This window comes from Pseudophryne corroboree, chromosome 3, assembly GCF_028390025.1.
Source record: "Pseudophryne corroboree isolate aPseCor3 chromosome 3, aPseCor3.hap2, whole genome shotgun sequence".
NCBI classification, from domain to species: Eukaryota; Metazoa; Chordata; class Amphibia; order Anura; family Myobatrachidae; genus Pseudophryne; species Pseudophryne corroboree.
In genome coordinates, this window is record NC_086446.1 from 344,121,395 (window position 1) to 344,139,300 (window position 17,906).

The 17,906-nt window shown below is 50.5% G+C and overlaps 1 protein-coding gene across 1 annotated transcript in view; it reads left to right on the forward strand.

Moving 5' to 3' along the window:
* The first annotated feature begins 15,298 nt into the window (after nt 1-15,298).
* CISD3 (CDGSH iron sulfur domain 3) overlaps nt 15,299-17,906 on the forward strand; it is a 48,720-nt gene continuing 46,112 nt past the window's right edge. Inside the window, exon 1 of the mRNA XM_063959695.1 lies at nt 15,299-15,671. Within this exon, the coding sequence (XP_063815765.1) occupies nt 15,627-15,671 (45 nt within the window). The 5' untranslated portion in view covers nt 15,299-15,626. The remainder of the gene's footprint in view (nt 15,672-17,906) is intronic.

Sequence of the window (17,906 nt, forward strand, 5' to 3'; positions counted from 1 at the left end):
AAATGTGTAATACATCTTTCATTGCAATAATCATGTATCGGATGGCCTTGGTCATTTTAGACTGTAAATGTGCCTCATCATCGTCGACACTTGAGTCGGACTCCGTGTCGACATCTGTGTCAACCATCTGAGATAGAGGGCGTTTATGAGCCCCTGACGGTTTCTGAGTCGCCTGGGCAGGCGCGGGCTGAGACCCCGGCTGTCCCAAGGCTGCAGCGTCATCAAACCTTTTATGTAAGGAGCTTACATTGTCGTTTAAGACCTTCCACATATCCATCCAATCAGGTGTCGGCCCCGACGGGGGCGACACCACACTTATCTGCCCTTACTCCGCCTCCACGTAACCCTCCTCATCAAACATGTCGACACAGCCGTACCGACACACCGCACACACACAGGGAATGCTCAGACTGAGGACAGGACCCCACAAAGTCTTTTGGGGAGACAGAGAGAGAGTATGCCAGCACACACCACAGCGCTATATAACACAGGGATTTTCACTTATAATAAGTGATTACCCAATAGCTGTCTTATATGTTTTATTTGCGCCTAAATTTATGTGCCCCCCCTCTCTTTTTTTACCCTTCTTGTACCTGGATACTGCAGGGGAGAGCCTGGGGAGCTGCTTCCAGCGGAGCTGTGAAGAGAAAATGGCGCTGGTGTGCTGAGGAAGAAGGCCCCGCCCCCTCAGTGGCGGGCTTGTCCCGCTTTCTGTGTAAAAAAAAATTGGCGGGGTTTTTTACATATATACAGTGCCAGACTGTATATATGTATTTTTATTGCCAAAAGGTACTCCAATTGCTGCCCAGGGCGCCCCTCCCCCAGCACCCTGTACCCTACAGTGACCGGAGTGTGTAAGTGTGCTGGGAGCAATGGCGCACAGCTGCGGTGCTGTGCGCTACCTTAAATGAAGACAGGAGTCTTCTGCCGCCGATTTCGACGTCTTCAAGCTTCTGTTCTTCTGGCTCTGCGAGGGGGACGGCGGCGCGGCTTCGGGAACGGACGATCGAGGACAGGTGCCTGTGTTCGAACCCTCTGGAGCTAATGGTGTCCAGTAGCCTAAGAAGCACAAGCTAGCTGCAAGCAGGTAGGTTTGCTTCTCTCCCCTTAGTCCCACGTAGCAGTGAGTCTGTTGCCAGCAGAAGCTCACTGAAAATAAAAAACCTAATAAATACTTTCTTTACTAGTAAGCTCAGGAGAGCCCACTAGGAGCACCCAGCCGGGCACATATTCTAACTGAGGTCTGGTGGAGGGGCATAGAGGGAGGAGCCAGTGCACACCAGATAGTACCTAATCTTTTCTTTAGAGTGCCCAGTCTCCTGCGGAGCCCGTCTATTCCCCATGGTCCTTACGGAGTTCCCAGCATCCACTAGGACGTCGGAGAAATTGTCGGTATGCCGGCGGTCGGAAGCCCGGCCGCCGGCAACCTGAAGACCACCCCTGCTTGCAGTGACATTCCCACAACATTCTCATAAAATGCCCACTGAGTGCACTACAGGTTGAGTATCCCTTATCCAAAATTAAAAATCTCACATTTTTGGTTCCCCTACTGAGATAATTAAACATATATACATACAGTGTTTGCATATACGCGCTATCGCGCATATTGAAGCAGATGTATTAACATGGAGAAGGCATAAGGAAATGATAAACCAGTGATATGTGCAAGGTGATAAACGCACAAGCCAATCAGTTCCAATATGTAAATTAACAGGAGCTGATTGGCTGGTGCCTTTATCACCTTGCCCATATCACTGGTTTATCACTTCTTTATGCCGTCTCCAGGCTTCATACATCTGCCCCATTATACCCAGTTCTGTGGAGCGGGGACTCACTTTTCTAAACTGTGCAGGTCCCCGGGGACGCGCCTCAGTGCAGTGAATCCCTGGTTGTCTTTAAGCTTCCTGGGTAGAGCTAGAGAGGAGGGAGGTGGAGCCTGACCAGTTTTCTGGCGGCGCCCCCCCCCCCCCCCTCCTGATCACGTGCTGCGGTTTCACGGAGGCCGGGCAGAGAGTGAAGACGGCTCTGCGGCGCTACACTGTGCTGCAGGGGGAGGTGAGCACCGGTGACCGCGTACTGTAAGGAATGGTGAGCGGTCTAGTAGCGGGTGACTGGACTTGTGCTGGTGGCTGGAGGGCTGTTCATATCTGTGACATCTGATGGAAAGGTGGAGATGGGGGCTGCATGGCGCCGGCAAACAGGTTGTTAAACACTACCAAAATGTTGCACGGGGTGGGGGTGAGGCAAGCGGGTGACAATGCTGCTGGTCTGTGCAGCATACAGGACACTTGGTACAGCCACTGGATTCGAGTCATGCTGCCTGTAATTTATGTGCTGAGTGATCAACTGCAGTGACACTCACTGTGCTGGCTGTCTTTGTTGGTTACTGCACAGCGAGTGTCCAGTGGCTGTACCAAGTGTCCAAAGTTGGCAGTCGGGATGCCGGCATTCAGAATACTGACACCAGCATCCCGATTGTGGCAATGCCGACAAGGGTGCAGAGGGTACCCTAACCTCCCTCCCCTACCCCTCCCTTTCCGGCAGCCTAAACCTAACCCTCCTCCCTTAAGGTCCATACACACTGGGCGTTTTTGCCCAGCGTGTATGCACAGCGATGATCGCTGACATTGCTGGGCTGAAAAGCGCTCAGTGCATACACACTGAGCGCCCCCCCCCCCCCCCCCCCTGCCCAGCGATGTCAGCGGGGGGGGGTGAATGGCTTTCCATAGCAGGACACTATGGAAAGCCGCTCACCCCGCCGTTCATCTACTGGTAATACCAGTAGATGAACGCGACTGCCAGCGATGAAGCGGGGGCGCACATCAGCGCTCATCATTTGGCCATACACACTGGGCAGCTCAACACACCAAAAGTGACCTTCTTTTCAGCTCAAAATCGCCCGGTGTGTATGGGCCTTTAGTGCCTAACCCTTATCCCCCCTCTCTGCGTCCTAACCCTACCCACAACTGTTGGCATTTGATATGCCGGCGCTCAGTATACCAGCGCTGGAATCCCGACAGTCGGCATACCGTCAACTATTCTCCCTCTTGGGGTGTCCACGACCCACCTGGAGGGAGAATAGCATGTCAAGCGTAGGGTGCCACCGTGCCCAAAGCATGGTGAGCGCAGCAAGCTCGCAAGGGGCTCGTTTGGGCTCGCCCCACTGCCGGCATGCCGGTGGTCGGGATTCTGGAGCCGGTATGCTGACAGCCGGCATTACATACTACACCCCTACTCAACACCATATCCCAACCCCCCCCCCCTCCCGCATGTTGAACCTGTGGCGGCAGTGCGAGGTGGTCAGAGCGAGGTAAAACTTGCTTAATCACCTTCTGACGCTTGAACCTATCTGGTTTCTTAGGAAGGACGGATGGCTCGGGATCATCCGTAATCTGCAGAATTAACTTAATAGCCTCCAAAAGGTCAGGAACATCCACATGTCAACTACCCTCCCCATCAGCCGTATCTGAGTCAGAACCTGTGGAGTCAGTATATGTGCCGTCTTCATCAGACGAGGTGTCAGTGACAGCAGTGGATTGTGAGGAGATAAGCGCTCGCTTAGAGGACCTCTTGGACTTAGGCGAGCGTTGGTCAGACTTTTTAGTAGTCAAGGACTGGTTCAACTTCTTTAATTGAGCAGATAAATCGTCCGCCCACGGCGGGTTAGCTGCAGGGACCACATACGGTTGTACCGGCATTGGGGGTCCCATAGGGGGAGTTAGTTTATGAACTAGCATATGCAGAAGTGTGGAAAAAGTGGCCCACGGTGGGTCAGTATGTGCCTTCGTTGCCACAGTCTCACTGGGGGGCAAGGAGCCCCCAGAACCAGAGCCCACAGCTGCTATATTCTCCTCATATGGCCCCGTGGCGTCAGCAACACCGGCAGTGTGTTCAGCCCCAGAACCGTTACCCTCAGAAGCAGACATGATATAACTTGCAGTATGAGGTTAACACAGTACAATTATCAGCAGCACTATACCTCTGAACCCAAACCCCTGCCAGTGTAGTCAGCACTAGCAGAGATAAAGGAGAGATATGGTGACTAAATCACAGAGAAAAATACGTAATACAGTATATCTTTGTGAAAATCCTATATTAGATAACACCTGATGCACCAAGCCCCCTCAGGTTATGGAATATAGGGATAGCAGGTTGAGTGAAAGACACGAAATGGACACCACTCAGCTATCAAATGCACACACAAAAAGTCACAGTTTGTACAATGCAGAGGTTATTACTGACAATAATACTGCACTGGACTAGCTTACACAGCTATAGAACAATAGATATAACAGTACACAGTAAGAACTGGATGTATATCACAGGGTAATTGTACTATAAACCCATGACTAAGTGCACTCTTTCTTAACTATCACTGTCTAAAAATAAGATTTTACTCACCGGTAAATCTTTTTCTCGTAGTCCGTAGTGGATGCTGGGGACTCCGTAAGGACCATGGGAAATAGACGGGCTCCGCAGGAGACTGGGCACTCCAAAGAAAGATTTAGTACTACCTGGTGTGCACTGGCTCCTCCCGCCATGCCCCTCCTCCAGACCCCAGCCAAGGAAACTGTGCCCGGAAGAGCTGACATTACAAGGAAAGGATTTTGGAATCCAGGGTAAGACACATACCAGCCACACCAATCACACCGTATAACTTGTGATAACCTTACCCAGTTAACAGTATGAACAAACAACATAGCATCAACCAAAGGATGCCAATATAACATAACCCTTTATTAAGCAATAACTATAGACACTTATTGCAGAAAGTCCGCACTGGGGACGGGCGCCCAGCATCCACTACGGACTACGAGAAAAAGATTTACCGGTGAGTAAAATCTTATTTTCTCTAACGTCCTAGTGGATGCTGGGGACTCCGTTAGGACCATGGGGATTATACCAAAGCCTCCAAACGGGCGGGAGAGTGCGAATGACTCTGCAGCACCGAATGGGCAAACACAAGGTCCTCCTCAGCCAGGGTATCAAACTTGTAGAATTTTGCTAAAGTGTTTGAACCCGACCAAGTAGCAGCTCGGCAAAGCTGTAATGCCGAGACAACCTTTGGTAGAAATTGCGGACGAGTCCTCAATTCTGCCCTGTCCATATGAAAAACCAGATAGGGGCTTTTACATGACAAAGCCGCCAATTCTGACACACGCCTAGCCGATGCTAAGGCCAACAGCATGACCACTTTGCATGTGAGATACTTTAGCTCCACGGTCTTAAGTGGCTCAAACCAGTGGGATTTCAGGAACCCCAAGACCACGTTAAGATCCCAAGGTGCCACTGGTGGCACAAAAGGGGGCTGAATATGCAGCACTCCCTTAACAAACGTCTGAACCTCAGGCAGTGAAGCCAGTTCCTTTTGAAAGAAAATGGATAGGGCCGAAATCTGGACCTTTATGGACCCCAATTTTAGGCCCATAGTCACTCCTGACTACAGGAAGTGCAGGAATCGACCCAGCTGGAATTCCTCTGTAGGGGCCTTCCTGGCCTCACACCAAGCAACATATTTTCGCCATATACGGTGATAATGTTTTGCAGTCACGTCTTTCCTAGCCTTTATCAGCGTAGGAATAACTTCATCCGGAATGCCCTTTTCCGCTAGGATCCGGCGTTCAACCGCCATGCCGTCAAACGCAGCCGCGGTAAGTCTTGGAACAGACAGGGCCCTTGTTGTAACAGGTCCTGTCTGAGAGGCAGAGGCCATGTTGTCCTCTGTGAGCATTTCTTGCAGTTCCGGGTACCAAGTCCTTCTTGGCCAATCCGGAGCAATGAATATTGTTCTCACTCCTCTTTTTCTTACAATTGTCAGCACCTTGGGTATGAGAGGAAGAGGAGGAAACACATAGACCGACTGGAACACCCATGGTGTTACTAGTGCGTCCACAGCTATCGCCTGAGGGTCCCTTGACCTGGCGCAATACCGGTTTAGCTTTTTGTTGAGGCGTGACGCCATCATGTCCACCTGTGGGAGTTCCCATCGATTTGCAATCAGCGTGAAGACTTCTTGATGAAGTCCCCACTCTCCCGGGTGGAGGTCGTGTCTGCTGAGGAAGTCTGCTTCCCAGTTGTCGACCCCCGGAATGAACACTGCTGACAGTGCCTGCACGTGATTCTCCGCCCAACGAAGAATCCTGGTGGCTTCTGCCATCACCACCCTGCTTCTTGTGCCGCCCTGTCGGTTGACATGGGCCACTGCAGTGATGTTGTCTGACTGAATCAGCACTGGTTGGTCTCGAAGCAGAGGCTCCGCTTGGCTTAGGGCGTTGTATATGGCCCTTAGTTCTAGGATATTTATGTGCAGACAAGTCTGCTGACTTGACCACAGCCCTTGGAAGTTTCTTCCCTGAGTGACTGCCCCCCAACCTCGGAGGCTTGCATCCGTGGTCACCAGGACCCAGTCCTGTATGCCGAACCTGCGGCCCTCGAGCAGGTGAGCCCTCTGCAGCCACCACAGAAGAGACACCCTGGCCCTGGGGGCCAGGGTGATCAGCCGATGCATCTGAAGATGCGATCCGGACCACTTGTCCAACAGATCCCACTGAAGAATCCTGGCATGGAACCTGCCGAAGGGAATGGCTTCGTATAACACCACCATCTTTCCCAGGACTCGCGTGCAGTGATGCACCGACACCTGTTTTGGCTTCAGGAGGTCCCTGAGCAGAGTCACGAGCTCATGAGCCTTCTCCTCCGGGAGAAATACCTTCTTCTGGCCTGTATCCAGAATCATGCCCAGGAAGGGCAGACGCTTCGTAGGGATCAGCTGCGACTTTAGAACATTCAGAATCCAGCTGTGCTGCCGCAACACTTCCTGAGAGTGTGCTACGCTGATCAGTAATTGCTCCCTGGACCTCGCCTTTATGAGGAGATCGTCCAAGTATGGGATAATTGTAACTCCTTGCTTCCGAAGGAGCACCATCATCTCCGCCATCACCTTGGTAAATATTCTCGGTGCCGTGGACAGGCCAAACGGCAGCGTCTGGAATTGGTAATGACAGTCCTGTACCACAAACCTGAGGTACTCTTGATGAGGCGGATAAATGGGGACATGCAAGTAAGCATCCTTGATGTCCAGAGACACCATGAAATCCCCCTCTTCCAGACTTGCAATGACCACTCTGAGTGATTCCATTTTGAACTTGAATTTCCTTAGATAAATATTCAGGGATTTTAAATTCAAGATGGGCCTGACCGAACGTCCAGTTTCGGTACCACAAACATTGTGGAATAGTAACCCCCTCCCTGTTGAAGGAGGGGAACCTTTACTACCACCTGCTGGAGGTATAGTTTGTGAATTGCCGCCAGCACTACCTCCCTTGCCATGGGGGAAGCTGGCAAGGCCGATTTTAGGTAACGGTGAGGGGTCGTCACCTCGAACTCCAGCTTGTATCCCTGAGACACAATTTGTATAGCCCAAGGATCCACCTGTGAGCGAACCCACTGGTGGCTGAAATTTCGGAGACGCGCCCCCACCGCTCCTGGCTCCGCCTGTGGAGCCCCAGCGTCATGCAGTGGATTTAGTGGAAGCCGGGGACGACTTTTGTTCCTGGGAACTAGCTGCATGGTGCAGCTTTTTTCCTCTACCCCTGCCTCTGGCAAGAAAAGATGCCCCTCTGACTTTCTTGCTCTTTTGCGAACGAAAGGACTGCATTTGGTAATACGGTGCTTTCTTCGGCTGTGAGGGAACATAAGGCAAGAAATTTGACTTCCCTGCCGTAGCAGTGGAAACTAGGTCCGAGAGATCGTCCCCAAATAATTCTTCACCCTTATAAGGCAAAACCTCCATGTGTTTTTTAGAGTCGGCATCCCCTATCCATTGCCGAGTCCATAAGACCCTTCTGGCAGAAATGGACATTGCGTTTATTCTAGAGCCCAGCAGGCAAATGTCCCTCTGGGCATCGCGCATATATAGGACAGCGTCCTTGATATGTCCCAGGGTCAGTAGAACAGTGTCCCTGTCCAGGGTATCTATCTCCTCCGAGAGATTATCAGTCCAAGCTGCTACAGCACTACACATCCAGGCCGAAGCAATTGCTGGCCTCAGTAGAGTACCAGAATGTGTATAAACAGACTTAAGGATAGCTTCCTGCTTTCTATCCGCAGGATCCTTTAGGGGGTGGCCGTATCTTGAGACGGCAGGGCCACCCTCTTAGATAAGCGTGTCAACGCCTTGTCTACCCTCGGGGAGGATTCCCAGCGTAACCTGTCCGTTGGCGGGAAAGGATACGCCATCAGTAATCTCTTGGAAATTACTACTTTCCTATCAGGGGAATCCCACGCTTTTACACATAATTCATTTAATTCATGTGAAGGGGGAAAAGTCACTTCTTGCTTTTTCTCCCCATACATATAAACCCTCTTGTCAGGGACAGGGTTTTCCTCTGATATGTGCAATATATCCTTCATTGCTATAATCATGTAGCGGATGGCTTTAGTCATTTTAGGCTGCAACTTTGCATCATCGTCATCGACACTGGAGTCAGACTCCGTGTCGGCATCTGTGTCAACCATCTGGGATAGTGGGCGCTTGTGAGACCCTGACGGCCTCTGCATTGTAGGATTAGGCATGGGTTGAGACCCTGACTGTCCCAAGGCTACAGCTTTATCCTACCTGTTATGTAAGGAGCTTACATTATCATTTAACACCTTCCACATATCCATCCAATCAGGTGTCGGCACCGTCGGCGGCGACACCTCATTCACATGCACTTGTTCTGTCTCCACATATCCTTCCTCATCAAACATGTCGACACTGACGTACCGACACACCGCACACACACAGGGAAGCTCTGACTGAGGACAGGACCCCACAAAGGCTTTTGGGGAGACAGAGAGAGAGTATGCCAGCACACACCCCAGCGCTATATAACCCAGGGATTACACTGTACCTTAGTGATTACCCAGTAGCTGCTGTTTGTGATCGTTTTGCGCCTAAATTTATATGTGCCCCCCCTCTCTTTTTACCCTTTTTGCACCTGGATACTGCAGGGGAGAGTCTTTCCAGCGGAGTTGTGAAGAGAAAATGGCGCTGGTGTGCTGAGGAAGAAGGCCCGCGGGCTTCTGTCCCGCTTCTATGTGTAAAAAATGGCGGGGGCTCGAACATATATCCAGTGCCTGACTGGATATATGTGTTATTTTGCCAAAAGGTACCTTAATTGCTGCCCAGGGTGCCCCCCCCTGCGCCCTGCACCCTACAGTAACCGGAGTGTGCAGGTGTGCTGCGGGAGCAATGGCGCACAGCTGCAGTGCTGTGCGCTACCTTAACTGAAGACAGGAGTCTTCTGCCGCCGATTTCGATGTCTTCATGCTTCTGTACTTCTGGCTCTGTGAGGGGGACGGCGGCGCGGCTCCGGGAACGGACGATCAAGATTAGGTACCTGTGTTCGATCCCTCTGGAGCTAATGGTGTCCAGTAGCCTAAGAAGCGCAACCTAGCCACAGTTAGTAGGTGCTTCTCTCCCCTCAGTCCCACGTAGCAGAGAGTCTGTTGCCAGCAGAAGCTCTCTGAAAATAAAAAAACCTAAACTAAAATACTTTCTTCTTAGCAAGCTCAGGAGAGCCCACTAAAAGCACCCAGCTCTGGCCAAGCACAGATTCTAACTGGGGTCTGGAGGAGGGGCATGGAGGGAGGAGCCAGTGCACACCAGGTAGTACTAAATCTTTCTTTGGAGTGCCCAGTCTCCTGCGGAGCCCGTCTATTCCCCATGGTCCTTACGGAGTCCCCAGCATCCACTAGGACGTTAGAGAAAAGGCAGGTAGAATACTTAAGTGTCATGTAAAGGCACAGCGCTGACAACCAGGCGGCTTTACATAGGAGGATTTGCCCAAGCAGTCCCAGGAACAGTGTAGCTGAGAGAAATGGCGCCGCAGACACTGACTGGGAGTGAGGAAAAGACAGATATGCAGCTCCAGGGCGGGAACACTTGCTAGAAATGGCGCCCTGGGGCTGGGGGAGGGGCTTCAGGTCTAAGCCTTATCCCCTCTGCTGGCAAAACCACCGGGTACTGTGGGCAATATAAGAATTGGTTTAGAGAGAAAACCTGACCTGCGCCCATGCCCTGGTGATCTAGTGGGATCGCCTGTATCCACAGTGTCCACCGCCAGCGCACACGGCCCGCCTCCCACTGACCGCGCCGGTTCGCGATAAAGACCGGATCCCGCAAGCGGGACCCACTTACCACCTCCCGAAGCGCGGCCACGCGATCCTGGAGAGCCCCAGCCGTGTGTGTCTAACGTGAAGAAAACCGGAGCCTCCGCTGTAGGTACCCGGCAACCAGGGCTCGGGAGTGTACAGCGCCGCTGGGGAGAGCTGGAGCTGCAGCAGTGAATGTCTCCTGACATTTACCAACGCTGCTGCCCTTGAAGTCTTCACTTTTTACCATAAAAAAGCTTTTCTGAGGGCTGCTTGGAGCAGCCCCTCTGTTAAGTGCCTGCTTACTGCAGCACCAACTTACAAAACTGAGCTCCTGTGAGGGGAGGCGGGGTGATATAGGAGGCGGCACTGTGCATTCTGGGAACAGTCAAAGCTTTGAGCCTGTTGGTGCCTCGGATCCCATTGTCCAATCCTTGTGGAGCCCAGTGTACCCCGCAGCAGAAATCACAATTGCGCAATCACTGCCTAATGAATAAGTAGGCAAATAACATAAATAATTCTCTTATGTGGCCAATATTATTTTATTTACATATTCGTGGGCTGAAATAATGTTTTATGATATTATGATAGCAATTTTAAATGGGCATGATTAATTGTTAATTGGTGTAAGAAAAGTATTTTAAGACGGGCACCATTTACATTATATTGTCCATAAAAGAACTTTAATAACCAATAGCATAACTTTTACACCATGAACTTCAGTCACCTTTAATTTCCTTATAAATATATATACTACTGGCAGAAAACAAGCACAATGCTGCCTTGCTGACAGCAGCACAATAAGGTGGGTACACACTGATAGATATATCTGCCGATCAATTGATAGGCAGATATATCTATGGATGGATCGGGCAGTGTGTTGAGCATACACACTGCCCGATCCGTCGGGGACTGATATCATGAACTGGGCAGGCGTAGTTCAGCTGTTCAGCTGTCAATCACACACAGTGACGCGCTAATATATCGGTAGATATATTGGCCGTCGGCTGTGCTGTGGGGCCGAAGCAACGCCGTACACACTGGCTGACAGACCCGCGATATATCGGCCATTTAAGAGAACGGCCGATATATCGCCTAGTGCAGTGATTTTTAACCTTTTTCAAGTCGCGGCACACCGACCAAAATTTTTAAATTGCCAAGGCACACCATCAAAAAAAAAAAAAATAATCCCTCACACACATTGGCACCCAATGGGTGGTATTCATGTGACCGGTGGTCTGCTGACCAACAGTCACATAACCTCTACCATCCCGACGGCTCACTATCCTGATGGTCGGCATGCCGACCAACAGGGACTATTTACACTCGTGGGTGTCCACGACACCCATAGAGTGGGAATAGAACCTGTGGCGACCGCAGGTCGCCACCGAGCCCGCATGGGGCTTGCTGCACTCGCCCCTCCCCGCCGGGATCCCGGCGTCGGTAAGCTGACCGGCGATCTCCAATGTGTTGACCTCAGCAGTATTTCCACACATTGGCCACCCACAGTAATCCCACAGTATTTACACAAAGTGACTCCCACAGCAATTAAATAAATACAAATTTACTGGCCCCTACCTGGGAGTCAGTGGATATGAAGCTTATTTCCCTCTCCTTGCCTCAGCCACTGGAGTTTATGCAGCCGGAGGAGCAAGGAGCAGCATGGGGTGAGACAGCGGGCAGGTGAGCGCACAGGTCATGTTTCCCTCTCCCTGCCTCAGCGTCTAGAGTGCACGCAGCCGGAGGAACAAGGAGCAGAACAGGGTGAGGCAGCGGGCAGGTAAGCGGATGGACGGGCGGCGGGAAGGTGACATGGCATGCGCGAGTCACGCTGCGTGTCATAGGTTACGGGCCGCAGTCCAGCGCAGTCAAAACCTGTGGGGATGGTAATCGGTGATGTCAGCGGCTAGGCATCGGGCATCTGTGGCGGCACATCTGAGAACCGCTGGCGGCACACTAGTGTGCCGCGGCACAGCGGTTGAAAAACGCTGGCCTAGTGTGTACCCACCTTTACTCCCTCGCTGACAGCAAAACATTATCGCATGCTTGGGATAGGCATATGAATATCCTTACAAAGAGTTAAGGTTCAAAAAGGGTTGAGATTACCTAAAGCAGGCATGTCCAAACTGCGGCCCTCCAGCTGTTGAAAAACTACACATCCCAGCATGCCCTGACACAGCTTTAGCATTCTCTGACAGCAAAACTGTGTCAGGGCATGCTGGGATATGTAGTTTCACAACAGCTGGAGGGCCGCAGTTTGGACATGCCTGACCTAAAGGATAAAAAAAGGGGCAGACTAGATGGGTCAAGTGGTTCTTATCTGCCGTCAAATTTTATGTTTCTATGCTGAAAGCAGCATATCATCGCTTGCCTTGCTGACAGCAGCAGATTACAGCCTCACTGACAGCAGCACATCCCCGCCTCGCTGACGGCAGCACATCCCTGCCTCACTGACAGCAGCGCTTCCCTGCCTCACTGACAGCAGCACATCATCTCCTGGCTGACAGCAGCACATCCCCGCCTCGCTGACAGCAGCACATCACCTCCTGGCTGGCAGCAGCACATCCCTGCCTCGCTGACAGCAGCACATCCCTACCTCACTGACAGCAGCACATCCCCGCCTCGCTGACAGCAGCACATCACCTCCTGGCTGACAGCAGCACATCCCTGCCTCGCTGACAGCAGCACATCCCTACCTCACTGACAGCAGAACATCACCTCCTGGCTGACAGCAGCACATCACCTCCTGGCTGACAGCAGCACATCACCTCCTGGCTGACAGCAGCACATCCCCGCCTCGCTGACAGCAGCACATCCCTACCTCACTGACAGCAGCACTTCCCTGCCTCACTGACAGCAGCACATCACCTCCTGGCTGACAGCAGCACATCACCTCCTGGCTGACAGCAGCACATCACCTCCTGGCTGACAGCAGCACATCCCCGCCTCGCTGACAGCAGCACATCCCTGCCTCGCTGACAGCAGCACATCCCTACCTCACTGACAGCAGCACTTCCCTGCCTCACTGACAGCAGCACATCACCTCCTGGCTGACAGCAGCACATCACCTCCTGGCTGACAGCAGCAAATCAGAACCTCACTGACAGACATACACATTTCTGACAGAATTTGTTTTTTTAAATGTCAGCATTACTACATAACTCACATGACCTGACATCAATCCTCACCAAAGATGGCTAGTGCAATGATGATCTGTTCAAAGAACATGAAGAGGGCTATTTATACCTCCTATATCTGTCTCGCCCTACATCATCTCGTGTAGAACTATTTCATAACTACAGGGACCACATTAAAAGATAGATATACCACTCTTGAGTGTGAAATACACACGTCTTGGGTGGTTAAACACACTCTGCGTTCGGCATAATATGAGTTTGAATAATGGGCCCTGCACACTTAAAGATGTAACTGAACGATATGAACATTCTCGTACATTACTGAACGAGAACTCGTTCATATCGTTCAGTGTGTAGGCACAGACGATGAATGATGCGTGGCCCTGCGCTCGTTCATCGTTGGTGCCGGGTCGCTTATGCATGCAAGCCAATATGGACAATCTCGTCCATATTAGCATGCACTGCTATGGAGCCGGGTGACGGGGGGAGTGAAGAAACTTCACTCCCCCACCGCCGCCAGGTCGCCTGTTGGCCGTATCGGCCGTCAGGCACCCCGGCGGCACATCAGATGTGTAGGGCCCTTTTGTAAAAGTTGCTGTTTGCACAATAAACACATTGGTTTATTGCATCTAACCTTCTAGACCAGTGGTTCTCAAACTCGGTCCTCAGGACCCCTCACAGTGCATGTTTTGCAGGTAACCCAGCAAGTACACAGGTGTATTAATTACTCACTGACACATTTTAAAAGGTCCACAGGTGGAGCTAATTATTTCACTTGTGATTTTGTGAGGAGACCTGCAAAACATGCACTGTGTGGGTTCCTGAGGACCGAGTTTGAGAACCTGTGTTCTAGACCAGTGGTTCTCAAACTCGGTCCTCAGGACCCCACACAGTGCATGTTTTGCAGGTAACCCAGCAAGTGCACAGGCGTATTAATTACTCACTGACACATTTTAAAAGGTCCGCAGGTGGAGCTAATTATTTCACTTGTGATTCTGTGAGGAGACCTGCAAAACATGCACTGTGTGGGGTCCTGAGGACCGAATTTGAGAACCTGTGTTCTAGACCAGTGGTTCTCAAACTCAGTCCTCAGGACCCCACACAGTGCATGGTTTGCAGGTAACCCAGCAGGTGCACAGGTGTATTAATTACTCACTGACACATTTTAAAAGGTTCACAGGTGGAGCTAAATATTTCACTTGTGATTCTGTGAGGAGACCTGCAAAACATGCACCGTGTGGGGTCCTGAGGACCGAGTTTGAGAACCTGTGTTCTAGACTAACCAGTCCCTATTAAGATTAATGGACTCCAGTGCCTGGACTTTACAGTTTTTTATTATTATTTATTTATTGAGTCACTGACTGGATACATTTTATCTATCTCAGTGGAGTCGGGTACTGCGGCTAGTACACTATGGGGGGTATTCAATTAGTGCCGTTTTTTTCTGCACTTTCCACCCGTTTGTAGGTCGAATTCACATTTGTCCTATTCAAAGCTTGTTCCGATTTTTCGACTTTGGCGGATCTACAAAGTACTGACGTCAATAGAATCTCATGGATCTATTTGCTGTCAGTGTCCAATCACTTTTGTCTACATAGTGTATATAAAAGTTAAACACTTTAGCAGCTTAAAGGTTTCTGAGGATTGAGGGGTCTATTTACTAAGGGTAGATGCTAGATCCAAGTAGCCTAAAGGACCTATGATGTCAGGGGGAGGGGCTAGGATAGCGGGATAGTTCCTCTACTATCCACGCCACCAACTACTCCTTTTAGTAACCGGGTGGCGGGTGAAGCGCTTCGAGCCACCAAGCCCGTAAGGGTACATTTTGGGTACCATGTTCGGCCGTGGCTCCTCCCCCTGATGAAGTGGCTCCGCCCCTGGTAACGTCAGAGGTCCCTGGATGGAGAACCAGCACCAGCCAATCAGCTCCTAACTGCCATGCTACAGGCTGTGTTTGAAAAATGACAGGAGATAATTGGCTGGTACTTTATCACCGGCCACTTTATCTCCCTCCAAGGCATAGTAAATAGACCGAGTGTAATGTACAGAGTAGGCCAAGGTCGTCCACAGACAGATGCACTAGGCTTTGACCTTCAGTAATGATTATTACGCTTCTCTTTGTCTTACATGTACAATACATAGGACATTGCTGTGCCACATAGCGTAAGGTGGGGCGGTCACTTACTAATGCTATAGACCTCCATTATAATTACTGCCGCCTGCCAGATGTAGCCATCGCAGAGACTCTGACAAGTTACAGACTGCTTGGCCTGAATCACAAGGCGGAACATAGCTGTCGGGGAAGAGTTTCCGGGGGACGTGCACATCGGCGACACAGCCACAAACAACAATATGCTGTGCGTGCAGAGAGTGAAAGTCATAGTGTCAGTGTCCCGGGTAAGTGTGTTGCCCGCAGCCGCTGTGTGCAGCATCAGTGCCTGTGATCTGGCCCCGTCACGTTACCCGCCCTCCTCCTGCTGCTCTCCCCTCAGTCTCCCCTCCTTGTCCTTGCCCTCTAATATCTCTATCTCCCTCCATGTACCCTGCAGGAAGAAACTGGAACTTCCCTTTATTACTAGACATGTTTAGGTGACAGATACTTCTGGTAGCCCCATATAGTCGCATTCTATTTTACTTTTCCGTTTTCCTTGCTGTTATCAATGGTTAAGTAACCGATTTGCGAGTCAGAGTGGAATGTGCTGGCACTGGTATAATAATATAGAAATGTGTGCACCCGCTTTTTAATATACATGAGAGAACCTTCCTGAAATGAGAAGGCGTGAATGTACAGTATGTATATAGGGCAACGTGCAGAGCACGACATCGGGCTTCATTCATGCAATGTCAGTATTCACACAACGGAGCGATTATTAGCAATGCACATGGTGACGCTGCGATCCCGCTCGCAATGAGGATTTCATGGAGAAGTGATTGACAGAAAGTGACCGTTTATTAATGAGGAGTGGTTGGGAAAACGCAGGCGTGTCATGGCCGTTTTTGTGGTATCTGCCATCAGCTGTGTGCTCGTACGTGTACAATCATGGCGACTGCATCACTACTGCCGTGTCCACGCTGCATAGCCATAGGCCAACCCTTTATTTCAATGTTCCTCATATTTGCTTATAGGCTGTGAATGTGTACACAATTGCAAATGACTTTGAGCTCTGGTGAGCTTCTCTTTTCATTCCTGGGCCGCAGCTTCACTTGCAGCTCTGTAGCCAAGAAAATCACAAATTGCAGTTGCATCTGCGTACTAACACCAGCTAGGCCCATAGTAGGTTTGTGAGCAGCTCTGTAGGCTCTTGGTTGTCTTTGGTGCAAAAAGCAACATATTTTCTGCCTATAATCAAGTCTTTTCTTTAGCTCTAATAGGCCCTACACACTCAGCGATGTGCAGCCGAGCTGCCCAACCGCCGCGACGGGCGACCCGGCGGCGGCGGGGGGGGAGTGAAGTTTATTCACTCCCCCCGTCACCCGGCTCCGTAGACTTGCAGGCAAATATGGACGATCTCGTCCATATTGGCCTGCATGCACAGCCGACATAGCACCAGCGATGAACGAGCGCGGGGCCGCGCATCGTTCATCACTGGTGCCTCCACACTGCACGATATGAACGTTATCTCGTTCATTAATGAACGAGATCGTTCATATCGTGCAGTGATATCGGCATGTGTGTAGGGCCCATAAGAAGTTCCTGAAACTGAAGAAATAATAAAATTAAGTGTTATATTTTGCCTACAAAATATTTTAGGAGTTGGGATTAATGTTTATTGTCCAAACAATGCAAGTCTTGTCCTATGGGTAGCTATCATTACTGGAAATGGCATGGTGCATCTTATTTTATAATAACAATCCATTTGAGCATGATCTGTGTGGGGTGTAGTATGGTATGCCGGCGGCCGAGCTCCCGGCGAACAGCATACTGGCGCCGTAAGGCCGACCGCCGGCATACCGACAGCGCGGCGAGCGCAAATGAGCCCCTTGCGGGCACGGTTTATTCTCCCTCCGGGGGAGTCGTGGACCCCCACGAGGGAGAAAAAGTGTCAGTATGCCGGCTGTCGGGATTCCGGCACTGGTATACTGTGCGCCGGGAACCCGACAGCCGGCAACCTGAAGACCACCCATCTGTGTGTAGACCCTTTTGAACATCTTTGAAAATTTTATTCCCCGGTTTCCCCCACAGTGTGCCTATTAGAAGTAATGTATGCTGAATTACAAGTTTGGGAAGAGGATATTATGACTCTAACAGGCTGCTTTGTGAAATCGACTGTTATTTAATATTTATTTTTAACATAATGTAATGAATCCTAAATTAATTAATTTGGATTATTTTGCAAACCGTAGCATAACATTATTACGTTGCTGAAATGACTGAACATACTCTTCTTTTTTTTTTTTTTCTTTAAACCTTTTTTCTGGTTAATCTGATGCCATAAACACAGGTAATGTCTGTCTCAGCAGCTGTAGCTATCCTACAGTGTGTACTGTACTGTAGGAATGTATCAAACTGTTGCTCAAATCTGATCTGATGCAACCCCACAAATGCAGCATGTTCATCTTGTGTGACCAACAGCCACTTGTGAAACACCTGATGCCAATCACTGTGTGTTATCAGGGAAATAATAAAGCTCT